General features: G+C 39.4%; 1 protein-coding gene across 4 annotated transcripts in view; it reads left to right on the plus strand.

Annotated features, from left to right (window-relative positions):
* plch1 (phospholipase C, eta 1) overlaps positions 1-26,896 on the plus strand; it is a 74,102-nt gene that overhangs the window by 1,979 nt on the left and 45,227 nt on the right. Inside the window, exon 2 of one of the 4 annotated variants that reach the window (XM_008425058.3) lies at positions 7,257-7,370. In XM_008425058.3, the coding sequence (XP_008423280.2) occupies positions 7,292-7,370 (79 nt within the window). In that variant the 5' untranslated portion in view covers positions 7,257-7,291. Of the gene's footprint in view, positions 1-7,256; positions 7,371-11,180; positions 12,246-21,509; positions 22,002-26,896 lie in introns of those variants that run through there. The other 3 variants (XM_008425059.3, XM_008425057.3, XM_008425056.3) reach the window with 3 other exon arrangements.

Here is a 26,896-nt window from a genome sequence, read left to right on the forward strand (position 1 = left end):
ACAGTCAGAGTGGATAGTGATTGAACATCTATTTTAATTCCTTCTTAAATTCCCCTGTTGGATTCAGTTCTAGACTTTGACTGGACCATTCTAATAAATGAATTTATTTTTTGATAAGGTGGCCCTGTGGCCAGCTTAAACCTGCAGGAGGTTCTTCATCCAGGACTGTCTTGAATTTAGCTCCTCCTGACCCTGCAGAAGAAAAGCATTCACACAGCAACATGCTGCCTCTACTCTGTTTAACCATACACTGTAGGATGAGCAGTGCTGTCCTCCACACATAGGCCAAAAGTTGAACTATGATTTCATCTGACTTCAGCAGTTTTTTCACATTTGCCGTGTCCCCTTGTGTGGCTTGTGGCAAACTTTAAAGTGGACTTTTTATTGATTTTTCTACAATGTCTTTCTTTTGGCCATTCTGTCTGAGCAGTCATATTTGTGGTGTGCATGACTGATATTTTTCATGTCGAAAGATTCTCCCACTTGAGCTCTGGATGTCAGCTGCTCTTTACAAGCTACCTCCTGGCTGCTTCTCTTATAAATACTTTCTTTTCCCAGCCTGGTAGTTTAACTGAACGACCTTAGTCTTGTAGCTACGCAGTTTACCGTTTTCATTTTGAATGATTAATAGAACAGTACTTTAAGGGATCTGCAAAACTTATTCTTTTTTAAAACCATTCTTGTTTAGAACATCTCCAAAACTTTATCGCCAACCTGTTTGTTTGTTCTCTGCTGTTCACGATGCTGTTTGTTCAGTAAACTCTGGAGAACATCTGAGCCCTTCGCAGAACATTCTGATATTCAATACACACAGCTGGACTCTGCTAGTAACGTGACTTCACTTTAGAAGGAGTTTAATTCAAATCATTGCGAAACTTTTGCAATTTTTATTTGTGAAACATTTTGAAAACCATTTAGTTTATGATTATAACATGAATAAATTCAGAAATGTTCAAGGAGTGTGAAGACATTAACAGTAAACTACATTGTATATTTTAGGGTTGTAATGTGGAGATGGAAGGCCAAAACTCCATTCATTGAAGTTGACAACTATGAATTTGACACGTTTTGCAATATGTTACTGTGCAGAAAATAAAAGTGATTATGAAGGAAAGTAGAAACACTTTAACTCTAACAGTGAAACTAAATATCAGACTCTGCAGAACATTTTTGGCATGTGTGACACATGATCTGACTTAACACTCAAGTTCACAGTAAGCCAAGCCCACCTCACAAACAGTCAATCATACACACAGTCAATCATACACACACGCATGTGCACATGTCAGCCTGGTCCTGCATGAAGAATTTAACCAAACACGGACAAACAGCACATCTGCAAACATAATGATGAATATTTATTTATTTCCAACATCTAGAATAAATCTAATTTCATGACCTACTCATAAATGTTCAAAAGCTTGAGTACGGTCTTAAGAAATGTTTCACTGTCTGATCCCAGGAGTCACCAATCTGCTTATTTTGACTTATTTGAGAATAAGATATACCCTAGATTCTTTGTTCTCATGACTTTGTAATATGTCTTAAAACTGGCTAATCATTGGCCACCTCCGCAACACAAGAATGCCCCCACACCAGGTAACTCTACCAGGAACAGGTTAAAATATCACCACTGGATGGAGAACTTAAACTTAGGAAACTTTCATGTCTTTTTCCTAAACCAATTGATTTTCTAGCAGTACAACTATTTATCAAGCTATGTATGAAACTTAGTAGATTGGCAAAACAATAAAAAGTCCTGTTTGCGCAAAGAAAAAAAAAAATTCAAAGCAAAAGCTGTACTGTAGAAGTGAACATATCCACATGAAAAAGTCTGAGTTTATGATATTGCTACGACAGTACTTTAAAACCACATCTTTGTTTTCTGTTGTCAGTGCTTAAAGCAGAGCCTTCAATGAGTCACTAAGTGTGAAAGCATCTGGGTGGCCATCAATGGGCCAAGACTGTTTACTCGGTTCTGGTAACTGTTTAACAAGCAGCCGCAACTTACTGCTTTGACTCTGTAGAGCAGTGGCGTCTACAGTGGGTCCTCGAGGGCTGGCATCCTGCATGTTTCAGTTCTCTCCCTGGTGGTGGTAGTAACAACCTCTTCAGTAAGTCAATGTTCTTCTTAGGCCTCTAAAGAGCCATCATTTGATCCAGGTGTGTTAAACCTGGGAGAGTACTAAAACATGTAGGATGCTGGCCCTCGAGGACCGACTTTGGGCACCACAGCTATACAGCAAGGGTGTCAAACTCATTTTCATTTTGGGCCATAGAAAAATCTGAATGTTCTTAGAGGGCCAGAATATATTGAAGAAACCAAATAAACGGTTAAAATGTCAATAAATAGCTGTTCCTCCAAGATTTTGCGCTTGTTTTAGTTGATTTTTTGCAATCAAAATGACAGATTTTGAAGTGCCAATTTAGAAATGTTTGTAAGGATTTTTTAAATGATATTTGTAGTAATGTATGATGTTAAATGTGACTTTTTATTACCATCTATGACTTGACATCAAGTAAGGCTGAGGCAGCAGTCATTTAAACTCATTATTTTTGACCAATCTTGAGAGAATTTGCAGTAAAATCAGAAAAAAATGTGGAGATTTGTTGATTTTGTGTGCATTTTGCAGATTTGTGAAAACCTGGAAGGACTTATTGATGTTATTTGGAGTATAGAGGGCCACATGAAAAGGTCTGGTGGGTCAGATTTGGCCCCCGGGCCTTGAGTTTGACACCTGTGCTATAGAGCATAGAGGAGGTCAGCCCATGTGATGTAGGGATCTTTACCTTCCCTACAGGACAACGATACTGAGGTTGACACGAACCTGAAACAAGTGCTGTTTTCTTTTTGTTTTTCACATTAAAATTAATTGTTTAGAGAAAATATTTGCAATAAAATGATCAGTACTAGAAATGTGCAAAAAATCATTCAGTTAAGTTTGTTGGTCTTTTGGAAAGGACTCCAGTCCTCCATACATTTTCAACAGGATTGAGGTTTGGGCTTTGATCAGGTTCTATTGAAAAAGCTTTAGCTGTTTTAGCCATCAGACACAAATTATCATTATCGGAGGAGTAGCTACAACTCAGGAACCTCCGATGCTTAAGCTTACAATAACCTGGAAACGTTTGTAAAAAAAAGAAAAAAATACACAACAACTGCACTAACGTCTACGGTCAGTAGTGAATATATGAACATTTTCCATATGTGCAACGTATACATGGAGCTGTGATCTGGAGTGGCTGCAGTTGTTCAGTTTCAGTAAAATAATGTCTCCAAAGAATGAGGCTAGATAACTACCAGATTGTTTTATCAGGGAATTTCTTGTTCCCAGATGAAACATGCAGTATTCCAAGATGAGCGTGCCAGGATTGATCAGGGTCAAGTCATTTTTGCACATGGATTGGACCTTAACCCTAGAGAGAATTTTTGGAATATGTTGGAAAAGAAAGATCTTGATGATACCAGAAAACACTGGATGGATATAATTCTTTCAACAGTGCAGAAGCTTATCAAAACGATGCAACAATGAATGCATGCCACATTCAAAGCTAAAGTTGGTTCAATGAAACGATAGTATGTGACTATTGACAAAAAATGATTGCCTGTGTCGTTGACACTTTCTCAATTTTTTTCCCATGTAGAACATTTAGGACAGAAATCCACTTCTAATCATGAGATTAGAAGTGCACAATGGCACTCCATTAAACAAGAACTGCATGTGTTAAAACTCTGCGGATGCTTCAATAAAACATTAATGCGCAACTGTTGTAAATAATGAATACAGACAGGAAAAAGGGGCATACTGTACTCCTATTAGGTTTTGTTTCGTGTGTCATTTGCTATATTCCGTTGAAACATCAACGTGAGGAAAACTTTTCACTTAAAGGCATTCTCGACCTACTTCCTGTCTGATGGAGTCACTGTGGCAGAGAGGAATTTATTTTTGAGCGTCTCTTCCACCCTGAGAAACCCAGCAGAGACAGAAGAGCTGAATTCCCCTGAGGTTTCAGCTGATCAGAGGTTACTAAAGTTATACACAAACTAGAGACATGCTACTAAATTCTCTGAATAACAAAAAACAGAAAATTATTCTTGCTTTTTTTTTTTTTTTTTACAGTTAGAATTAAATCAGCCAAGTTTTTGTAGATGCTTCATGTAACTCTTTTATTTTTGTTCACATTGCTGTTTGCTAAAGAGCAAAATCCCCTGCGGCTGCTTGCCGTCACCTTTACCCACAATTCATAAAAACATCTATTTATCCAATTATATTCAACCTTTGAGAATACAAGATATTTGTTGATTTGACAAAGAGTTTATTCTTCTGGATTAGGACTTGAACTTTGCTCCTTGTCTTGTCCATCACTGCCTACTAAACACGTCTGCTGCATGAGCAAATTCAGAAGCTGTGTTTGCATAAGTTTGCATGAATCTAATGAACAAAGGAGAGATCCTGGTTAATCATTTAGTTTTATTATCACCTGATTTGACTCCTCTTTGTTCACTGTAGAGGTGACACCTGAGACTTCAGCCATGTCATGGCTTTACTTGCCGGCTGCGGACTGCCCCTTTTAGCCTTTTGAGTCGAGGGTTACATTTACGGAAACTGAGATTAATGTGCGCAAAAATGACATACGCTGAACGAGTCTGAGTGATTGTCACATACGTACTAAGAGTCCATAAAGAAATTTTGGTCCCAGTTCAATCAAACTCCTGAACTTTTTACAGATCATGTCTCTTTTTAACTATCTGCCTCTTAATTATCTGCATCACAGCCAACAAGTGCCGTTAAATCTCCAGGAAACAATGTGTCCAGTGCTCTGCTTCTTATGTTGAACTCCTACTTTTAATTTGGACTCTGTTATGAAAACATAAAGTCATTTATAGAGATTGCTCTATAATTAAGCTGTGAGGCCCAAGGGGCCGTTCTCTGTGTCTCCAGAGCAGCTTGGAGACGCTGAGACTCATGAGCAGCAGCCGACTTTTATGACCAGATCCAGTGGCTTTCTATCTCTTTAGGTTTGTGCTATTCTTTTTTTTTATTTCCAGTTAGAACAGAAACTAAAAACAAGATTTTTTTTTTTGACTTGGTGTGGAATTCATTAAGGCACATACATCAATTTTTAACCCTCTGTGTTTCAAGTTTAAATCTTGCAGCTACCATTCAAAATATAATATTTGCAAGAAAATAAATTATTAAAACATAGTTTTAAGTATACAGCAGTCATCTAGTGCTTGGCATAACTTTCCCTACCAAACAGCCTAGAGCTAAATTGTGAAGTGAAAGGAAAAGGATAAATGTGTTTCAAACATATTTTACAAAAAATTATCTGAAAAGTGTGGCATTCAGATGCTATTAAATATTCTCTAAATCCTTTCAGAACCAACTAATGATTGAAGACAGTCCATCCGTGTGTAATTTTTTTTTTTAGATCTTATTGTAAACTGTCCTGTGAAGGCTCAGATGAGATCAAAATGTGGTTTCATCTTCCAACATGGAAAATTGTGCAGTGGAAAACATCTCCATGGTGAAACATGGAGGAAGCAGCATCACCTCTGTGGGATGCTTTTCTTTGCCGGGAAACATGTCAGAGTTGATAAGAAGATGGAGCTGAAAAGCTTTGATGCAGGGGTGGAGGGTAATCATGTTGAAGCACAACAAACACCAGAGCTGAAACTGAGTGGTTTAGTCGACCTTTATGTGCTTTGGTTTAGTTTCATGTGTTATAATGGCCCATTCAAAGCCCAAGCCTAAATCTAATTTCATCTGTGGCAAGTCTTAAAATTGATGTTCACAATCTGAATGGCTTTCAGGCATTTTGCAATGTAGCACAGGCAAAAATATTAGCTTCTAAGTCAGACATACTCCAAAAGACTGGAAATATAATACAGCGAAAGGTAGCTGGACCAAGTATTAATTTTGAGAACTTGCATCATTTTCCACTTCACAATTACAGATTCTACTTTGTGTCGGTCATTCACATTAAATCCCAATAAAATACTTTGGAGATTGTGGATTTATTTGGGTTTTTTTTTTAAAGATGCAGCGCAATGTAATATCCTTTTTTAATAGCTTTACATTATGTTCTAATGTTATTCCTTCTTTAAAAAATACATGGATTTGCTTTTATTTTTTATGCATGTTTGAGAAATCCTTGAATCTCCCATGGCAACCATTCAACTGTGCAAAATGCCTGTGTGGACCTGGTGCTGATTTCCAGGACGAAGCTCCTCCTTGGAGCTGCGGTTGTCAAGTTTCAGAGCATCTGGCTCACAGAGCATCCATCCCTTACTTAACTCCTTCAGACTAGCCAGCAGCAATTAGCAAACCTCTGGTGGAACTACGCTGAGCTCATTATACAAGCTATTTCTTAGTTAAACTCTGGTAAAACAAAGGATTAGTAGAAGAGCAATGTTGTGATGATTTCCTGAATGCGGGGTGTTGGAAAGAGCAGGATTTTCTTAAAGAGACAGAGGCCCAATTTCAAGGTGTTAAATTACAAAGTCAGATTTCTTTTAAGTCATATTTGATATACACAGCAACTTTATAACAACTGAAGGTAATATAGTTACTTAACTGTGCTATAAAATGGCACTATGTGGCTGGATTACACATAATACCGCCCCTTTAAAAAAATGTAAATGATGCAATAAACAATCCAGTGCAACAAAGGTGGAGAAAAAAATAGCGTTAGTTGTTGTAAAACCAACCATAGCTTACATTACAGGCATGGTTCAAAGTAATGCGGTGGCAGGGTCAAAGGAAAATACTTTCACCTCAAGAATACTTGACCCCTAACCTCTGCGTGTTCAACGGTAACCCCTCACCAAGTCGCCGGGTACCAGACGGCAATAAATATCCCGGAGGCTCCGACCCTTCCCAGAGCGGAGCACCTCCGGCGGGTGTGCTTCTGAGAGATAGAGACGGCGCTGATTTGAAGCTTTAAATCAAGTGGACAGATGAGCAACAGGTGGGGAATCACAGAGTGCTGGCTGTGGGAGGATCAGTAACGACAAGAAATCAGGAGGACAAAGCGGAAAAAACCTGGAGCTCTGATGGAAAGAAAGAAAGACAAATGAGAACACCTGTGGAGAGAAAGGGAGGAGAGAAGGCGGAATGAATGAAGGGTATAACTTAACTCCTCCCTTCAATGCAAATAAGTTAAATCTGTTTAGCATGAAATTACATTTTTTATGCCCCGTTATCGTTCTGCAGCAGCACATTAAAATACTTATTTTTTCTTCTCCTTCATAGGTAGGTGATTTGTTTTCCTTCCTCTTCCTCTGGCCATGAGCTCCCGGGTGGTGAACAGGAAAGGAGAGCCACAGTACCGGCGGCACTTCCTCACAGACAACAGCGTCTTTCAGGGTAAATATCAAGAGGCACACACCATCAAATGCATGAAGCACAAACCAGAAACCAGGCTGATACCATCATATGTACAAGGAATGAACACTAGAGGGAGACTCTGTGACATGTTTGTGTTTGATAATCAGCTTTTTTAAATATCGCAACACAACCAATACAACTGCATCAATGCATTATGGGAGTAAATATGCACATAAATAACATAGTTAACTTACGAATGCTTGTATTTCTTGCTTTTATTTTAAGAACAGTTGTTATTTCTGAGTATTTCCACTTTTGTTGTCTTGTAAAACATAATGGATTACCCTTCTAGTTACCATCTGGACACATCATCTGGAGCATTTATACGCCCTGCTGTGCTAAATGTTCTACTGGATAGAAAAACACTGGATTTCCCCCCCGCCCTTCTCTAAACTCTCCTATCCCCTGAAAGCTGAGCTAAATCCAGATGTTTTACGGGATCAGCGTGATCTTGAGCTGAAGGTTTTGACACAGTGAGACTTCCTGCTGACCAAGCCACCGGATAAATCCGTGGAAAATCTGATAAGTTGGCGTGTCTCTGTGGGCTGTCACGCCCACTGCAGACAGACCTTTTATTGCCTCACCTAGACAGCGACCATCTTTTATGTGCTTTCAAAGGTAGAAAAAAGAAACACTGGCTCAAGAGCCTCTGTGCTCTTCTGCAGGGGAGGAGTTCATCAGATTAAAGCGCCGTCTGTTTCCTTGCCACTTCTTTTACCACATTTTAGACATGGACAGATTTTATTGTCATTCAACAGTACATCTAAAAATGTACAAATTGAAAGAAATTTCGTTGCAAGGCTCCAATAATAAATAAATAAATAAATGAATAAATAAATAAATAAATAAATAAAGTGTCATTATAAGTATATATAATGAAAGATTGTTTAGTATCCCTATGGATACTAAATAATCCAAGACCCTCCTTATATATATTAAGATATATAATATTTTGCATTTTAAACAAACTTATTACAATTAAAATGTTCTCTGGACGGATTATGATGAAGTAAAAACAATTGGCTTACTGATTTTGATACATGTATTTGCTCTAATAAACAACAATTATGTAACAATCCATTATTTTAATTGCAATCCTATTACATGCATTTACTGTGTTATGATTTAAAGGTCCAGTTTAATGTAAATCTCTTAATTCTTGCATCCAAAAACAACCGAAGTTTTTGTTATATTGTAATTTTATTTTATTTTTTTCATTTTTGGGGCAGATGGGTTTATAGGTATTATTTCAATTCAATTCAGATTATTGATACCAACTTGAGGCACTTTACAAAATACTTACCTTTGATCTGACTTATTAAAAAAGTGACATTTGTGTTAATCTTGGGGTTAGTGATAGGAATGTGAGGTACACCCTAGGTACATGCTAGGCAGGTCCATGAACGCCCAACCACCTTTGAATAGTTAAAATACACAAATACTTGTGATTCCATAAAAGAAATGACTATTTTTATAGTTCAATCGTCATATAATATATATTAATACGCACAGTGGAAACTGTCTTGGCTCTACAGCAGAAGCTAACAACCATGGTTTTCATTAGGGCTGCTTCTTGGTCCCGGTCAGAAACAATCAGTCAGAACCAGAAGGAAGGTTTTGGTGCTGTCAACCACTCTCATGTACGCGCTGATCAATGTGCTGATGGTGGAGAAACAACTTGCAGTTACACGGGAACTGTTTATCTGCCGTCATCGGCAGCCATGTGCCCTGCACATTCACGACAGGCAGGGTCACGGGGAACTAACTGTAGCATAGCAGAGAGCTGTGAACAGCACATACACCAGAGTGATTGACCACGCTAAGCTCTGATTGGTTGTTTTTTGACTGAGCGGTGTATTTCTGCAGATGGCTATAGGACCACAGCGAGAAGGCAGAGGAGCTTGATCTTTTCACAGATTTTTGTATTCTATTGTACTGTCAGGACATTGAGACAGCTTTAACAAATAGTCAAAAACACATATATTTTTTGAAATAAAGGTTACTTAACGCAATTTTAAGCTAGTAAAAGTTAAAGCTGGAATATCCGGAGAGAACTGTTGTTATGGGGAACATTTAGCACTGCATAATGTTGCATGTCTATATTACATTTATGACCAATTTGTTTTGCCAAAATATGAAGTCTGAACATGGCAAACTTCAGCTCACTCTAATTGCTGAGCGGGTAAAAGCCTATTGTTATGATATCATTGACATTATGATCAGTTCTTTGGTCAAAGTGTGACGGTAACGCTGGATTGCACTAATTAGCAGGTGAAACACTAATGCACTCATTCTCTATTGTCGGCTTAAAATAATTGACACAATCAACTGATGTTGACATAATTGAACTAATTATTGTAATTACCATAGCTTAATCATAAAGCATGTTTTACCATATTTTATTTTATCATCACTCCACCAAACCTCTGCACCATTCAATTCTCCAGCTTTCCTTTCTACTCCAACAAACTGGGTCAAAATGTTTTCACCTACTGTTTTGCTAAAACAACTTCAGTTCTGTCCAAAAAACACAAACCCAGCATTTGGGTTAAGTAAATCACCCCGCAGCTGTTAGAGAGTTGTATCTTTGCAACCCTTCCCAATCTGTCTGCATCCCTCATTTCCCTGGCAGCCGGTTCTTTCATGTCAGCCAAGGACCGTTTCAGTAAACATGTGTTTCTCTCTTTTTCTGTGTGTCTTTTTTTCCCCCACATGACTTTCCTCTCACTTCATTTCTCCCTCAGACCTGCCTAATCCCAGTGCATTCCTCTGTTCATTTTTGAAATTCAAACTGGCTGCATGGTTCTGCTTTGGTCATGGTCCATAAACCAGTCATGGGTAGTGAACTTTGACTTTTAGGTAGCTGTGAACACACAGCATCTCGCCTCGCTCACACCCATTGAGGTTTTCACATTTTTCTCAAATTGCAGCAAAATGAAGATAATTTTACTGGTGTAAAATTAGTTTGAAGCAGACAGAAATCGACTCATGGTTTTCACTTGTGGTCTTCTACACATTTGCATTCAACCCCTCTAAAAGTCTAAATGTCATGCTCAGTCAGATTTGATGGAAACAGCAGTTTCAAAATCTTATTGACTGTCTGACTGTCTTCTCTGTCCTTGCTAAAATAATAAAAAATAAAATCTCCACAGAATGATGCATGTCTCATTGGGGTATATCTACAGAGTAATGTGATGTGTTGGTTCACCCCAAACATGGTATTTTATGTTTAACAAAAATGGCTTTTAACTTCTTTGCCGTTATCTGACTTGAGCACCAAAACATTTTGTGTGTCTGCTGTGGCTTTGTTTGTGCCAAACTGCAAACAAAACTTATTTCTTTCAGCAGTGGCATTCTTCTTGACGCTAAGAAGCCAACCTGTTGACCTGTGGATTTCTGCAGCTCCTTCACAGATGTGTTTAGTATTTTTTTTCCTTTGTATTTTTAATGAGATTGTGATGGACTTTACCAGATACTTCCCTCAAAAAAAACCCCTATATAACTGTATTTTTATTTGGGGGTATCAGTGTAAAACATGCAGGTCTTTTATTTCTGAAAAAAAAGGGAGAAGTATACGCATGTTTGTCTTTCCAGTTTTCCATTTCACGCTCTACTTTGTGTTGAATCGTTTACACAAAACCTCCCAAAGAAAAACACGTTGGATGTTGTGCTTCTAACGAGTCAGAAATGGAAAGAAAAGAGCAATCAGAGGGGAATCCTCAAATATCGGATTCTGAAAAAACAACAAAATCACAGCCACACCGGTGGAGGCAGAAACAGATGCGTTTTGCTGGTGGGGATGTTTCAAGCTGATCGATTAGGTAACCTCTGGGACGCTCCTCTCTCCTGCAGCTCTAAATGAAAAGGGCTTTCCCTGCGTGGACCAGTGAACAGGAGCAATCTGGGAGCTCCAGACTGACGAGACTCACATTAGGAAAATGACTCAACCGGGAGTGATACGCTCCTGGCTGGAAAAGGCACACAGACACGCACCCGCACACAGTTTAAAAGCTTTTCCTTTTTCTTTTTTTTAATGCGGACGCCACAGTTGGGTCCCTCTCTTTTTCTCTTTCTCTCTCTCTCTCTTGGGAGCGCCGGTTTAAATTCCCCGCATAAACTGAAGAAGATCCGAAAAGAGACAGACGGCGTAAAGTGGGTCATCGCTGCGCATTGATGCCGTTTTAGTTGCATTTTTCAAGCCAAAAAAGAAAAAAAGAAAAAAGAAAGAAAGAAAAATCAAACAAAACAAGCGGATGTGGCGCCAAATGTTTTTTTCTGGTAGGGAATTCACATTTGGGAAGCAGATGAAATGCAATAATTGCCACTACTCTGGTGAGCTGTCCACCCACCGCGCCACCCCTCCCCTCCTTCCTTCCTTCTCGTTTTTGCGCGCTCTATCACCCACTTCTCTCTCTCTCCACGCCCGTCCTGAGCTGTTGCTTATTAACATCCAAGTCTCTCGTCAGCCCCGTCGAAGCGCGTGAGAAATCGGCTTATCGGTTTTCCGCCGCGGCGTTTTGCGCCTGATGAGGGGAGAAGATGTGCTGCGCGCAGACCGGAGGATGAGGATAAACCAGGTTTAAGGGGTGGCGGGGTGGAGGGGGGTGGGGGGCGTCTGGAAGAAAAAGGGGGGGCCAAGAAAAGTGACACTCTGTCCTCATGGCGCGCTTCTTTTGAAACGCCTCATCATCATGGACGCATTGGTATGTTGGCATTTTACCGCTGCCACAAATAGGGAATAATTATTAGAGAAAGAAGAAGAAGAAAAAAAAACATGCCCAAAGCGCACGGAGGGACAACTCCAGATCTAAATGGCGGAGCTTGAAGTTTGCAGAAATCTGAGTTTGGAGAGGGGTAAGTGAGCCTTTTGGCTTTCTGTCTCCACAATTTTCTGGTAGAGGTTTGTAGTGCCCAGTTTACCCCCCATTGCGCTGGCGATTGTGCAGAATTTCATCACCAGCGCAGAAACAAACAGTGAAGAAAGGAGCGTTAATTGGATGACTGAGTATTTGCATCAGGGAGTCATCATGCAAAACCGATGCAGGTGAAATTTTGGGATGCAGGCGACGATTTTTGATGGAATTTCATTTGCTAATTTAAGAGATTTAAAGTCCGTCATACGAGAAATGTAAATGATGGGAGTGGGAAACTGTCCCTGGTGCTGAAATCATCTTCCCCCCTCCCCCCTGCACCTGGCACTAGGGGGCAGAAAAGCGTCGTAATATTTCCAATTGAAAATACTTCAGTTTGCCAGATTATTCACACTCCTTGCGGAGATTTGTCCATTCCTGATTTATATATCCGGTCATCACACTGTCTTGGTGTGAAGCTCGCCGAGAAACCGATGATGCGCACATCTCTGTCACATGAAACGGCAGACGGAGAAAAAGATTATTTTTGACATCAGCAAAACCCCTCTAAAAAGGGCCGGTGCAGGGGCAGTTTGAGCTCCACGTTTCATTGCACATTAGAAGTCCCGAAAGGGTTTCACAGTGACCACTTTGCAATGTGTCAAAAAAAAAAAATATACAAAGGGGCCCTGGCACCTGAGGAAACAGGGATGTGTCAAACCGTCAGCATTTTACCCAGAGCTTTCTGTTGGGAGCCACTGAGGTCTGACGCCTGCCTCTCCTCACAAGACAGTCACTCGTTTCTTCAGTTCTGGCAATGCTCTAACTTGATGAGCTGGATGCAAAAGCGAAAAGAGGGAGAAAATAGGAAAAATCGGGAAAGGAAAAAAAAAAAAACGGTTGGAGCATCATCAATGGCAGCTAATCTCCTCCACATGGAGGGAATGGCTTTTCCATGTAAAATCTGTTTTCCCCCCTTATGTGTCTCTATTGTGCTGCAAATGATGATGAATCTCAGCACGTTCACTTGGATTTGTCTCCATTCTGTTGTCTGTGCCAGATCCTCGAGGTAGCTGTAGGGCACAAACTGCAAGCAATCACCAGGAGGGGAACACACTATCATCTGTTAAAACCTTACTTCTGCTTTTTACAGCTTTCCTTTCCTTTCCTTTCCTTTCCTTTCCTTTCCTTTCCTTTCCTTTCCTTTCCTTTCCTTTCCTTTCCTTTCCTTTCCTTTCCTTTCCTTTCCTTTCCTTTCCTTTCCTTTCCTTTCCTTTCCTTTCCTTTTCTTTCCTTTCCTTTCCTTTCCTTTCCTTTCCTTTCCTTTCCTTTCCTTTCCTTTCCTTTCCTTTCCTTTCCTTTCCTTTCCTTTCCTTTCCTTTCCTTTCCTTTCCTTTCCTTTCCTTTCCTTTCCTTTCCTTACCCACTCGCTCCCCTGGGACCATCATGCGCACACGAGATTTTTCACACACTGACTTACTCGATCTGTTTCTGCCGTCTTAACCGCAGGAGCGTCACACTTCTTCACTCTTCAAACATTTCCTAGTACGCATTCTCCAACTGTGCGAGAGGATGAAAAAATTTCAGATTTGAGGGTTCAGTGGTTTCTGCGGCAGAGAAACACCTGTATCTACACGGGAAACGGAAAGAAAATTCTGCACGAATATTGGAATTATCGTTTCATTTTCACGAAATGTAATCAGCCTCACGCGTGTCTGACTTTTTTTAAGCCTCTGTTTGGTTAGAAGAATCTTGTATGCAAAGCAAAAAGTTCAGCTTTGCTGTCATTCTTGCTGTATTCCCTTCTTATAACTTTCCTTACTTCCTGCTGCTCTTAATAAAATGTCCAGTTTGGGTAATCTCTCTTTGCCCTTCACCCCGTCCTGGGGTTTGGGCCACCAAAGGTAGAGCTCTGTCCTACGGCCATTCTTTATCGTCTGCCATATTTTTGACATCTACCTCCAGATCTCGTTGCCAGGTGTTTTTTGGATAGCCTCTCTTTCGGTTGCCTTCCTTGCCAGCATGCCTCTGTGGGCCCCATATGGGGGAAAGGAGGGCTGACATATGGGTCCCATATGGGTTTGTCCGCAGGTTCCACGGTGGCCCCACATGGGTTTGCCCATGTAGGGTCACAGCCTACGTGGGCCCTAAATGGGCAAACCCATGTGGGCCCACCACCATGTAGCGCCCATGTGGGCTGTGGCCCTACATGTGCAAACCCATGAGGGGCCACCGTGAACCCGCGGACAAACCCATATGGGACCCATCTGGTCACCCCTCCTTTTCTCCATATGGGGCCCACCTTGGCATGCTGGCAGGGTGCTTCCACCTCCGATTCTGTGCGTAAAAATAAGCGAGTTGCTGCTGTTTACAAGCTAGTTTGATGCAAGAAAAGTGTTTCCTTTGCAGTTTTGCAAAGTGTTCAGATTTTGATACAGATGAAAAACCATCCCATGTTACTTTTTATCAAAAAATATTATTATTTTTAATTACTCTGCTTCCATTAAGCAAATTTGTTTTCGTAATTTCAATTTGCTCTATTGGTCAACGGAAACGCAGTTACAGACAGTGTCTGATCAGAAAATGTGGAGAATCCTTCTGAGGCAGCTGTTCAGGAACGTCTGGATTTGTTTCTGTTGGAAGCTTTGCCTGTCCTGCAGTTTTCAGCGGTACTGACGTCACACTGGGATTGGACAGTCGGAACCGGATGACCCAGGTTTTTTTTTAGCTGGATGAAGGCGACTCTTGCTTTGCCTGTCCTTGCCTTGACATCTCCATCTGTCAGAGGACTTTCATTAAGGGTGATTGAGTTTTATTGGAATCGACTATAAGGATTTCGCTTTGTCCAATGCACATCAAATAGTTGCCCCGTCGACAGAGTCTTCCCACCCGAGCTGTAGATCGCTGCAGCTCCTCCAGAGTTGACACGGACCTCTTGACCTGCTACACTGACCATTGCTGCCTATCCTGTTGTGTCATTAAAGCACCACAGAGGCAGCCGTGACTTTTTTTCCTCCTTCCCCCGCCACCTCCTCTCTTTCTTTTGCATGTTTCACGTGAAGGCGCTGACATCAGACAGTTTGCGTGACAGTCTGTCTCTGCCGCCAGAGATACTGTATCTCATTTTGCGCAGCAACGAGGCGAGAGAAGAGGAGAAGCTTTAACCTAGCAGGAACAGTCAGCATCAGTCTCGATCATAATGTGCTCATGAAACGTGCGCATGTCCTCCAAAGCGCACGCAGACTTCACTTTGCTCCTTTGATGTCTGTGCTGCGCTGCGGCAGTCAGGGGGACACCTCCTCCCTTCGTCCCCCCTCCGGTAACATCTCTTGTGAATGCATTATCGTTCGGCGCTGTCGTGTTTATTTTCATTCTGGTGCCTCTCCTCACTCTGCACCCCTGGAGGCACCGAGGAAACCATTTGTAGTTTTGGTGACTCGAGCGCTGCCTTAAGCGGGATTAATTAGGCAAAAGCGAGTAGCCGTGAGATAAGAGCGCGTCTTTCTCTCTTTTTGCTCCATCATTTCTGAACCTTTTATGTTTCTAATAGGTGAGTGGTGTGTATTTTAAAAATATTTTCTCCTCACTCTGTTTTAGCATCATTAGTGTGCTATAAACTGGTCTATATTTTAATAAATCCCTTTAGGTGTGAAAGGTAAAGAGCAGGGTTTTTTTTTTATTGCATAAAAATGACAGTGCACAGAACTGCACTGATGAGTTGTGAGTTCAGCCGAGATGCAAAACTCCTCATTAAGGATTTTTTGCACACATGTAGTGCGTCTGTTGACAGCCCTGGTGTGGAAACAGCTTTTAAACAAGTATATTTTATTGCAGTACTAGTTTTTAATTTAAAAAAAATCAACAACAAATAATTAAGTTACTTTAACAATAAAAAAATACTTTACTTAAATTTGAGCTTATTATTGTTGTTAGGAAATAACAACAATAACTGTTGTTATTTCCTAACAGTTGTTGGAAATAACAACAACTGTTAGGAAAGAACAACAACTGTTGTTCTTTCCTAACAGCAGTTGTTGTTAGGAAATAACAATTTTTCCACAAACAATTAATCAGATTAATCACGATGAATCGATTATTGAAATAATCGTCAACTTATTCACTAAACGATTAATCATTGTCCAATGATTTTGGAGGATACTGACTCCAAAAAAGCCATTTGCTGAAAGAACAGACTCAGAGCAGTAAAGCCAAAACCTATAAAAAACATATATACATTTTGCATTTAAGAGAAAAAACAACTTTTTCTATAAGTTTCTACTTATACTAAAGTTTCTACTCAAAGTCCTTTGCTAAAAGGAATATTTTATAGCATTTTAGGCAATAGGTTTTATTTTCAAAAAAAATAAAAATCTAGTTTTTATTTTCTAATTCAAAAACTGAATTAAACTTGCTGTTTATTTGCACATTTTAAAGTATTTTTGATGTATTGTATAAAGAGGATAATGGAAGAAAATTGTTTTACCGTCCAGTGAACCTTCCTGTATTGATTTGACCATATGGTTCTGATTTTTAAAAACTCAATAATGACCAAATTCCTGTTTTCTGGAAACGGGTGAAACATGCTTTTCTACAAACTAATATGGTGTTTTATACCAAAACTCATCTGAAGTTGCCAAAAAAGATCAATCTTAGGCTCAAAGCATTTGGTAATTTTTTTTTTAGCAAATTCTACAAGTTTACATTCATACTTTAAAGACAAAGGCAACTTTTCCCTAGCATCCTTCCTGAATAACCAGTCGGCATGCAGATGGTGGTTATTGATCAGAATTAGGAGACTTAGCAGCCCAAGGATTGTAATCTTCTCCAGAGTGCCTGGTCACAAGATAAATAAAGGTCCTTGTCCAGTCTAGAATTAGGTGGTTAAATTAAATAGTCTTCTGGACCACACCGACTGACAACAGATTGAATCATGTGATCTACTGCTTATTTCCTGCATGCTGGGAAACCTTTCATCTCAAATGTAGAAAATAAAGAGGGCAAGCTGAACTTAAAATAATGACACTTAATCAACCTGTTTTATAATTTATGACATGATGATAAAATATGACCATCCTTCAGTCGCTGTGTGCTGCATCCTGCTGGCTGAGCGAGTGACACAATTCCACTTTTGTCAAGGGGTTGGCTAAGTACTGTCACAAATGTGCAGCAGAGTTCCTCCCACCATGGAAGGGCCTGATTTCTCCTACGCATTTATCCAGAAGTCATCATCTGTCACAGCGCTGTGCGCCTGACTAATTAAATTTTATAAGCTGCCTAGTGTCCTTAGAGGAACAGTTGAACAGGAAGAGGACTGGATGTCGTAATCTCAAATTCAGGCCAATATTCCCGATAAACTCATTATCGGATTACAGGAGGTACAATTTGGAGTTTCTCATCTATTACCTCGGCGTGGTGATATAATCCGTGGCTAACAATAATAAATAAATAACATTTTCCCTTTAGCCCATTAAAGGAAATGTCTCCTTTGCAGCGTAAGGAGAATTATATTGAAACATGGGATTATCATACCTGCAGAGATAACAAACCCCCCAAAGTGACAGTTCTCTTTATGTTTGTAGATTTGCATTAAACTTTTATACTTCTGACACAATTTGTGTGCCTCAGGTTTTTATGTTAAAAATTTGATCCTGTTCAAAGCACAATCCTCCTAAGAACCGTTTCCATTCAAGTCAAATTATGCATCTTAGATTTTAGTTCAACTATATATGACACATCTGTGTAGAACAAAACTAAACTGTACATTTGAAACAATCTACTCTCATCTTTCTCCATTCCATCCATTATCTAAAAACACTTTTCCTTCCTGGTCATCAGGTCGGCGAGAGGCGGGATACGCTCTGGACAGGTCACTTTTTAAAAACTGAATTTGAACAATATATTGAATCACAATCTCCATATCTCATTTGCAAAGGAGGGCTTCAATACAATAATTAGTCAACTATAACTCGTCAAACGATATGCATAAATGCTCTTCTTGCACGTAATTTGGCATAAGCTTTCAAAATTCAATTTAGTGTATTTTTAATATTAATATTGTAATGCTAGCTTTAGTTTATTTTATCTTATTTTATTTCTGAAGCTTGTCCTAAAGAGGATACTGTATTTGAGTCTGCTTTTCTAAACTGTTTTTGTGGTTTTTAATATTTCAAAGTATTGAACTCCAGGGCCATTTTGAATCATGTTATATTTATATTTATGGTTGTTAACCAAATCTGTCTATTGGTATAAATAAAGCTGATTGATTGATTGATTGATTGATTGATTGATTGATTGATTGATGCAGGTCAGTGGGCTATGAGGAGATGGGTGGGAGACGTCTGATGTAGATCAATATGATCACATTTCTTAAATTTTTTTTATTGCAATTATTTTCCTGATGCTGTGTTGCCCAATTATGACTAAGGGTGAAAAAAGTAAAAGTGAGCACATTTTTGTATAATTTGTAATTAATAATCAGTGGGAATATTTAAGCAAAAAACACAGAATGAGGTGACAACCCAGGGTTACGTCTAACTACCTGGTACAGTTGAGATTGTGGAGCTACAGGTGAAATTCCTGATGGTGCCCTTTCACAGAAGAGTCCATTAATCAATCAATAAATCAAATTTTATTTGTATAGCACATTTCAGCAGCAAGGGATTTCAAAGTGCTTTACATAATTAAAATAAAAACAGTATGTGACAGTGAATAAATAGTTAGAAAGACAAAGAGAATTTTTTTTTTTAGAAAAAAAAAAGTTAAAAAAGATAAAAACATTAAAACCCGCATCCCTTGTAGGACTTCAGTTAAACGTCTCACACCTCAGAGTTTAGTTAACATGTCATGTAACAAGGATTCTCACACCCCTAGTTATAGATTCATTTAACTGGGACGTTTTCCGGGGGGCTTTACATAGACAGTGTGAAAGAGAAATAAAAAGAAGTTAATAACTAGATGAAAAGTAAAGATAAAAACATTAAAAACATCAAAGACATCAAAACCCGCACTCTAAACCTAATTTAGCCATAAGCAACTCTAAACAGGTGGGTTTTAAGTTGAGATTTAAAGGCACCCAGTGTTTCAGCTGTTTTACAGTTTACTAGACGTTTGTTCCAAATTTGTGGTGCATAGAAGCTCAATGCTGCTTCTCCTCGTTTGGTTCTGGTTCTGGGGATGCAGAGCAGACCAGAACCAGAAGATCTGAGGGGTCTAGACGGTTGGTACAGTAACAACAAGATCTTTAATGTATTGTGGTGCTAAACCGTTCAGTGATTTATAAACTAACAACAGTATTTTAAAGTCTATTCTTTGAGCTACAGGGAGCCAGTGTAGGGACTTTAAAACTGGCGTTATGTGCTCTATCTTCCTGGTTTTAGTGAGAACCCAAGCAGCAGCATTCTGGATCAGCTGCAGCTGTTTGATGTTTGTGCTGTGGTGAGCACGAAAACCAGACTGGAAGGAGTCAAAGCGATTCATTATTGTTAGGAAGTTATTTTAATTGTTTAAAAACTGCTTTTTCAATAAGTTAGCCATTCATTAGTCATTTGATGTCTGACATTATTGCCTCCTGCTGTTCCATTTATCTAGGAAGTTGGCATTTGTGATGCCACACTGAGTTTTACTTCATTCTGGCTGCGTGGTGGGGAAACCGGTTGGATTTAGTGACTAGGCGTACCGGTAACGCAACATGATAACGATGTACTTCCTTAAAACTGTCTATGCTTCCAGAAATAGCTGTGTCTTCTGCCCTAAAAGAGGTTGTGTGGTAATCGATACAAGATACAATTGGACAGAAGATGAAATGAAAAGTTTTTTGTGTGAAAGTTCAGATGCCATATTGGATTTTGTTGTATCTAAATAAGATTGGACTTTCAATCGTCTGCCTATAACCTGACTATGGGAGCTCCCAAGTGGTAAAAAGTCTGAATTAATCAGGAGAGATCTATGAAGTCCTCTGTTGTGTCAGCCATTTTAAGCTCTAGATGTGCTGGGTTAAGAAAATCTTCACCAGCACAGACTAAGCATGTGCATAGCATAGCATGAGATTAAGCAGCAATTTAAGGTTATTGCTGTGACTTTTGCTTTTGTTTCTTGAGCAGTGGTGTATTTGTGATATACAAAAGATAAGATTAATAATAAAAAAAATTATGTGAGTTGGAGATTAAATCACATATTCTGCAGTATTAGGTAATACTGCTGTTTATGCAACTTTCTAAATTGGAATCCCAGTTTTGGAAGACATTTCTGTTTTTTATAAGCTTCAGAAACTTCAGTTGCTTTACAATAATGCAATGCAAAAGTAGTCTAAAACGAGACTATATCAGGTTTACATTTCTTAATAAATTGCATGTATTTGTACCATGTTCATCAGTTTCTCCTCTTCAGGTATGGTTTTTATGTTTTGAAGAGCGGCAGCAAATAACCTATGTCTCCTTAACACAAGTCGGCCATTTTATTTGCAGGAAACTGCATGGTGTAAAATACTAAACATTTATAGTATCGTTATTGTACCTCTTCTTTTCAAACAGATTTTGCCATAAGAAACTTTACAGATTAGAAACAAATCCATCAGACACAAATCGTGTGGATGTAGGACTTTTCCCCATCAATGTGCAACATGTATGGTGTTTTAGACTGGTATTGGATTTTTGGAGATTATAATTATATAATAATTATAATTTTCATTGTTCAAATTTGAAGTCCAGTGTCCATATGTAAACAGAAAATTTAGAGGGTGAAACGGGTGTGAAAGTAATTTATTAATCAATTAATCAATTGGCTATTGATTAATAAATTACTTGATTAATCGCGATTAATCACTCCTGCCCTTGTTGGAAATGAAAGTAGCCGCATCAACTGAAATGCCTTGTAAAAAAACAACTTAACTCAGGTCTTCTATCATTTTGCAGTCACACTGTGTACAGACAAACTGTAACAGACCAAAAAAAAAGGCCTCTGTGAATCAGGGGAGCGTTACACGAAATACAGCCAGATGTGCGTTGATTGACTCGTCTGTTATCACACAAGCAGACACGCATCATCCCACATGCCCAGCCATTAAATCTTACTTCTGGTAGTGCATTATTATGAATGTTATGTCATCGTTCTTATCCCCGTATTCCACTGGTTGACCTGAATGAACCCACCCGGTAAGCTGCCCCATTCCCTTCCCATAATCACGCAACAAACAACAATAACAGAGCTGTTAAATCGCGCTTTCTAAATCTGCGCTGCGGCAGCGGCCACAGCTGCACATGTTCTGAGAGAGCTGCGAACATCAGAGAGAAGTGGATGGCAAAACAGGAGGTGGGAGTGGAGAACAGATGACCAGAAAGGTAGACGTGTGTACATGTGTGTGTGTGTTTCCAAACAGACGAAGGCGCCGCTGCAGATCAGATCACAGGGGAAGAGGAAGATGAACAGCAGGAGTTTTGAAGTGTTTTCTCCACAGTTGAAGTCTGAATTCAGTCAAGTCTGAAGTCAGAGCTGAAGCTGATGGTTTCAACTTCATCCGCAGCTGCTCCTGCTGCGTACTGGGACTGACCCGAACTCTGGTTGTTCTCTGCGCGTCCTGATCAAGAAATGGGTGAAATCTGTTCTTCGCTTTTCAGTCGCGCGGTTTTGTCGAAGAGAAAAGTGCGATCGACCTTTTTCTACGGCTCCGTCGAAAAATCCTCCGGGGCTTCCCTCCTGGCGTGTAACATTTACCACATCGGAGGCACCGTGGCCGTGCCGCACAAATGCAGACTCTCCCAAACTGGTAAGGTGGAACAAACAATTTGGTGTGAAATTGTCATTTTTGTGACATTTAAGGAACCTAAATGCCAAAAAAATAAAGCATCTTTCCTCTACCTTATCCAACTTTTCCTACTTTAATCGACAGGTTTTCCCTTTTCTGTCACAGAGCAGGCCATTTTCCAACGCAGGCATTGCTGACAATCGGGTTGCATGGCGATCATTTTCCGTGCTCGTGCTATTTATAACATCACACGGAGCAGATACTCATGTTTATGCATCAAAAACATTTCCAGGATGAGCAAAAACCGTCACTTTGAACCTTCAGAAATCTTGTTTATTAGAGGCACTGTGGGTAAATTCACCGTCGGTCGTTTTCACTAATCATGTGTTATTTATGCGATTCAGAGCCAGCCAGCCAACCAAAGCTGAAGCACAATCATGATTAAACCTCTGCACACAATCACCCTTCAGGTCGCAAGAGGCGACCGCCGGAACCATCCTCTCCATTCAGACCCATTGTGTTGTTGTCTGATTGCCGCGCTCCTTGTGTTGCATCACAGTTGAATCGGCTGCCACGTTGTTTTGGCACGGGCGCCTTCCGACGCATGAATAGTGCATGAAGAACCGGGCAGATGCCAGTGAATATAAATGTATGTAGATATGAATAAATCATGTAGAAACTACGCAGTGTCGTCCGTTCAACTTACCTCTAGTACTGTTAAAAATAGAGAGATGTTTTACAGAAGCTTAAAAGAATCAAAACATTACTCCTGATTTTTTTTAAATTTTATTTTATTTTTTTGTGTGTGGCTTTTTCTGATTGAGGATGACAGCTGAATAAAAACCAGTGTCACTGATAATGTCACACCAGGTGCTCTGTGTTTTAGTCTCCTTAGACGGATCTAAGTGAGGAAGGGCTTTCTTCATCACCTACCTTATTAAAATGTGTTTGAATTGGCTTCGGTCTCTTTGCCAACACAAAGCTTTGATCTCCTCTATGCTCTGCGCCTACAGAGATGATGAGTTGTTTTTTTTGTTTTTTCTTTTTACACACATGGATTCAGTGGATCAGCCACAAACACTGAAGACACAAGCAAATAAGACACACTTACAAAAAGAGAAAGGAGTTCCAACTTTTAAAATATGTGTTTAGTGACAAGTAATTGAGTGAAGTTGGTCAAACTTACTTTGTTTACATTTACAATCTAGAAAACTTTAGCAATGGACTTGGTTGAAGTTAATTTGATTACTTGTGTCGAATTAGCGTAATATTTCTAAGTCGGACCGCCTGTTCTCGTTTTTCAGTGTGCATGTTCTTGCGTTACCAATAGTCATATTTAAAACCATTAAGTGTATTTTGTTGTGTTTTAATATTTTCTGCATATCTGTGAAATGAAAGGAAAAAAATATATCAAAATGTATCTTTTTTTCCTCCAAATTACATCAAGGTGAAAAGATGTTTAATCTTATTTATTTTCAAGAGGAACCCATTCAATGCAGAGACGGCCATTTAGTTGAACCGTTTGTCATTGGATAGTTTTATCAATACATTCTGCCACAGTGGGCCTTTTGAGGACATTCTGGATCTTGACCTGAAATGAAAATGGTTTCGATTCCCACGTTTTAGATGAAGGTATTTTTATACCACAGAATGACCCAACCTGAGTCCAGACCTGAACTTAAAATCTCTAGCAAGACTTTAAAAACTGCTGTTCATAGATGCTGCACATCCAATTTTATTGAGTTTTAGTTGTTTTGATAAAAAAAAAAAAATTAACGGAAATGATTTCCTAACCATTTATTATTGTTTCTTTCACTTTAGTTTGATGCACTGCTTTGTATCAGATTGTCACATTCAGTCCTAATAAAACATAATAAATTATTGGATATGAACACATATTCAAGGCATCATTATGAGGGTGAAGCGTTCTTGTCTTTTTAAATCCTCTGTAGGATTACACAGCGAGTCTGGCCAGACTCAGACATTGTAAAGACTACAAAGCATGACCCAGGGCTGTACAGGATCACATCAATTTGACAGCTGGGGGTTAAAGAGATACCGAGTCCTATTTTCCGTCTCTGCGGCCGGATAGATAATGATAGATATTGTCTGACTTATATGATCTGAGGATTATTGCTTAAATGGACATGGAAGAAGAGATGAATGATGAAAATGTTTAGGGCACAGAGCAATTAATGCAAAAGAAAAAAAAATCTACTGGGCATTAATTCTCATCTGGCATCATCATCTGACTTCCCATTCCCAGACAGATAATACGTCGCCCACGGGGTTTTCTGTCCGCTTTTTCAGTTTTCATGCCTAGTTGATTTAAATCGAAGTACTTGTCGTAAAATTGTGATGGTGAGTTGCTGGAGAATCAGTAAAAAAAAAAAAAAAAAATATATATATATATATATATATATATATATGTAATGGTAATGGCGAACCAACCGGACATTGTGGTGGTGGATAAACAACAGAGGAAAGCCATTGTGGTGGATGTAGCAATACCAAGTGATTACAACATCAGGAAAAAGGAGCACGAGAAACTGGAGAAATACCAAGGCCTCAGAGAGGAACTGGGAAAGACCTGGAAGGTGAAGACCACAGTGGCGCCTGTGGTCATCAGGGCCCTCGGAGCAGTCACCCCCAAACTGGAGCAGAGGCTAAAACAGATCCCAGGAACAACATCAGACATCTCAGTCCAGAAATGTGCAGTTCTAGGCACAGCCAAGATACTGCGCAGAACCCTCAAGCTCCCAGGCCTCTGGTAGAGGACCCGAGCTCAGAGGATGAAAGAGACCACCCGCAGAGGGTGAGAAGGGAATTTTTTTTTTTATATCAAGGATTGGTGGGAGTGTAATGGCTGTAGGCTATGTCTTTTATGAAGTTATCGCTTTGAAATGTCAGTCTTGCATCTCCAGATGCTCTTTTGTTGTGGCCAAAGACTGACAAGATTTTTCTTTAAAGAAAAATAACACATTTATCTTAAAGGAAGTGATTTAAGAGCAATCTCAATCATTTTAGGAATTATGAAAAGTGTTCATTTGCTTTATTCTGCCCTACATTGTTGTCACAAGATTGTTTTGTTTGCCTGTGAGTATCTCTTCTGATCATAACTTCTGGATTTGATCAGTACTTGAAGCCACTGTACGACTCTGAATTCAGTAGTTAACGATGCTGTTGATTTCAAAAGTGGCCCAACAAGATGAATGATTCATTGTGACCTATTTTATTTTGTTTTGGAGTAACACATTTCTCTGACCAAGTTCTCTCCTCAGAGTCTCGTTGCTTTTCTGTAACTTACTGTTAAAGTTCTCTCAACAAATACTTGCTCATAAATAATTATTTGAGTAGCTTTGAGGTTTAATCCCTAAGGAAAGATGTTGGCTTATGATGGAAGAGTTAATGGTTGAGACAAGGTTTGCACAATATTAGAAAATGATGCAACTATAAATTTATGGATAAATATAGGGGCGCTGTGTGGTGGTACAGTTGGTAGCACAGTTGCTTTGCAGCAACAAGGCATGGGTTTGAATCTCGGCTTGGCTTTCTGCTTGTGTTTACTATTTCTGGTTGTGTATTCATGGGTTTTCTCTGGGAACTCCGACTTCCTTTCAGAGGCCAAAACACATGATTGTTCGGTAACCTGTGGCCCCATGTAGAACTGTTGTGTACACAAAAAAAAAAATTGTGATGCAATATTTGATGCTCAACTTTCATGCATGTTTGAGGAATACTTGAATCTCCTCTGGTAGCCATTCAGGGAGGCATAAAAGCTACCTCATACAAAGCTCCGCCCATTTTCTCAAAGCTCCTCCTTGCAGTCCTCAGCCAAGATACAACGAGTCAATTTTGTGTTTCAGATCGCTGAAGATGAAATCATTTTACTTTAACGGTGTTGTTACTTTAGATTTTATACATAAAAGTAATTGTTGCGAACATCTGTTAGCATCCAGTATAAGTGCTGCTCTTCAACAAAAAAATGAAGCAAAAAAAATAAAAAATTGACCCAGACCTTGCTTCTCAAATAGAACAGACTTTGATCCCCTAAAAATCAATACGTTTAGACATATAAAACGTATAATGAGAGTTTGGGGATAAAGGCAATATTTAAACTCTTATATTTACTCCTCCCATTCGACAGTCAGAGAGACGACATGCGAAGACGTCTCTCTGAATTTTAGTTGCCATGGCTTGTTATTTAACCAATTGTAATCTCGGATTTTCACAACAGTAATCCCTTGTATTTTATGTAACGTCATGCTCAGATACTAGAAAGCTTGACCCTAGCAATCCATTAGGCTTTCGTTAAATCCGTCGTGCCACATCCCTTGTCAGAGATCTCTTCCTACTTCCAGTGACAAGCTGAAATTTAATACAATTAGCAATGAGCTAAAATCCAGCTGCATTTGTAAAACAGATTACCAGAAACTCCACAATTACTGTACATGGCAGCTTGTGATCTCCTTGATGGATCTGTCACTTTCTTTTCATTGTGTTAGGTGATTTAAATTTCCAGGATTCGTGTGTTTTTTGTGTGTGTGTTTTATAATCCCTGGAGTAAGCATCTGCGACCAATAAAAACTTGTCAAATATCCAAACAAAATTCATACCAAAGCCTGTCCTCGGGATAGAGGGGCTGTTGACAAGCGCTCTGCTGAGTGTGTGCACTGTCAAGCATGCTTAAACATGTGTTTTAGCGCCATGAGTGGTTTGACTTTAGCTGTCTTTGAAGATAATCATCCGTGTCATCAGAAGAGGCATTTTGGTGTTTTTGTTAGCAGCTTCTGAATGTGTGCTTTTTGCAACACCACCAAAATCCTACTACTTTAGAAAAAAAAGAATAATTTACCCTTAAATTTTTTGTAAAGTTTTTCATTTGTCAAACTTTGTCACAGCTGGATACCAAAAAC

The sequence above is a fragment of the Poecilia reticulata genome, chromosome 13, assembly GCF_904066995.2.
Source record: "Poecilia reticulata chromosome 13, P_reticulata-male-v2, whole genome shotgun sequence".
NCBI lineage: Eukaryota > Metazoa > Chordata > Actinopteri > Cyprinodontiformes > Poeciliidae > Poecilia > Poecilia reticulata.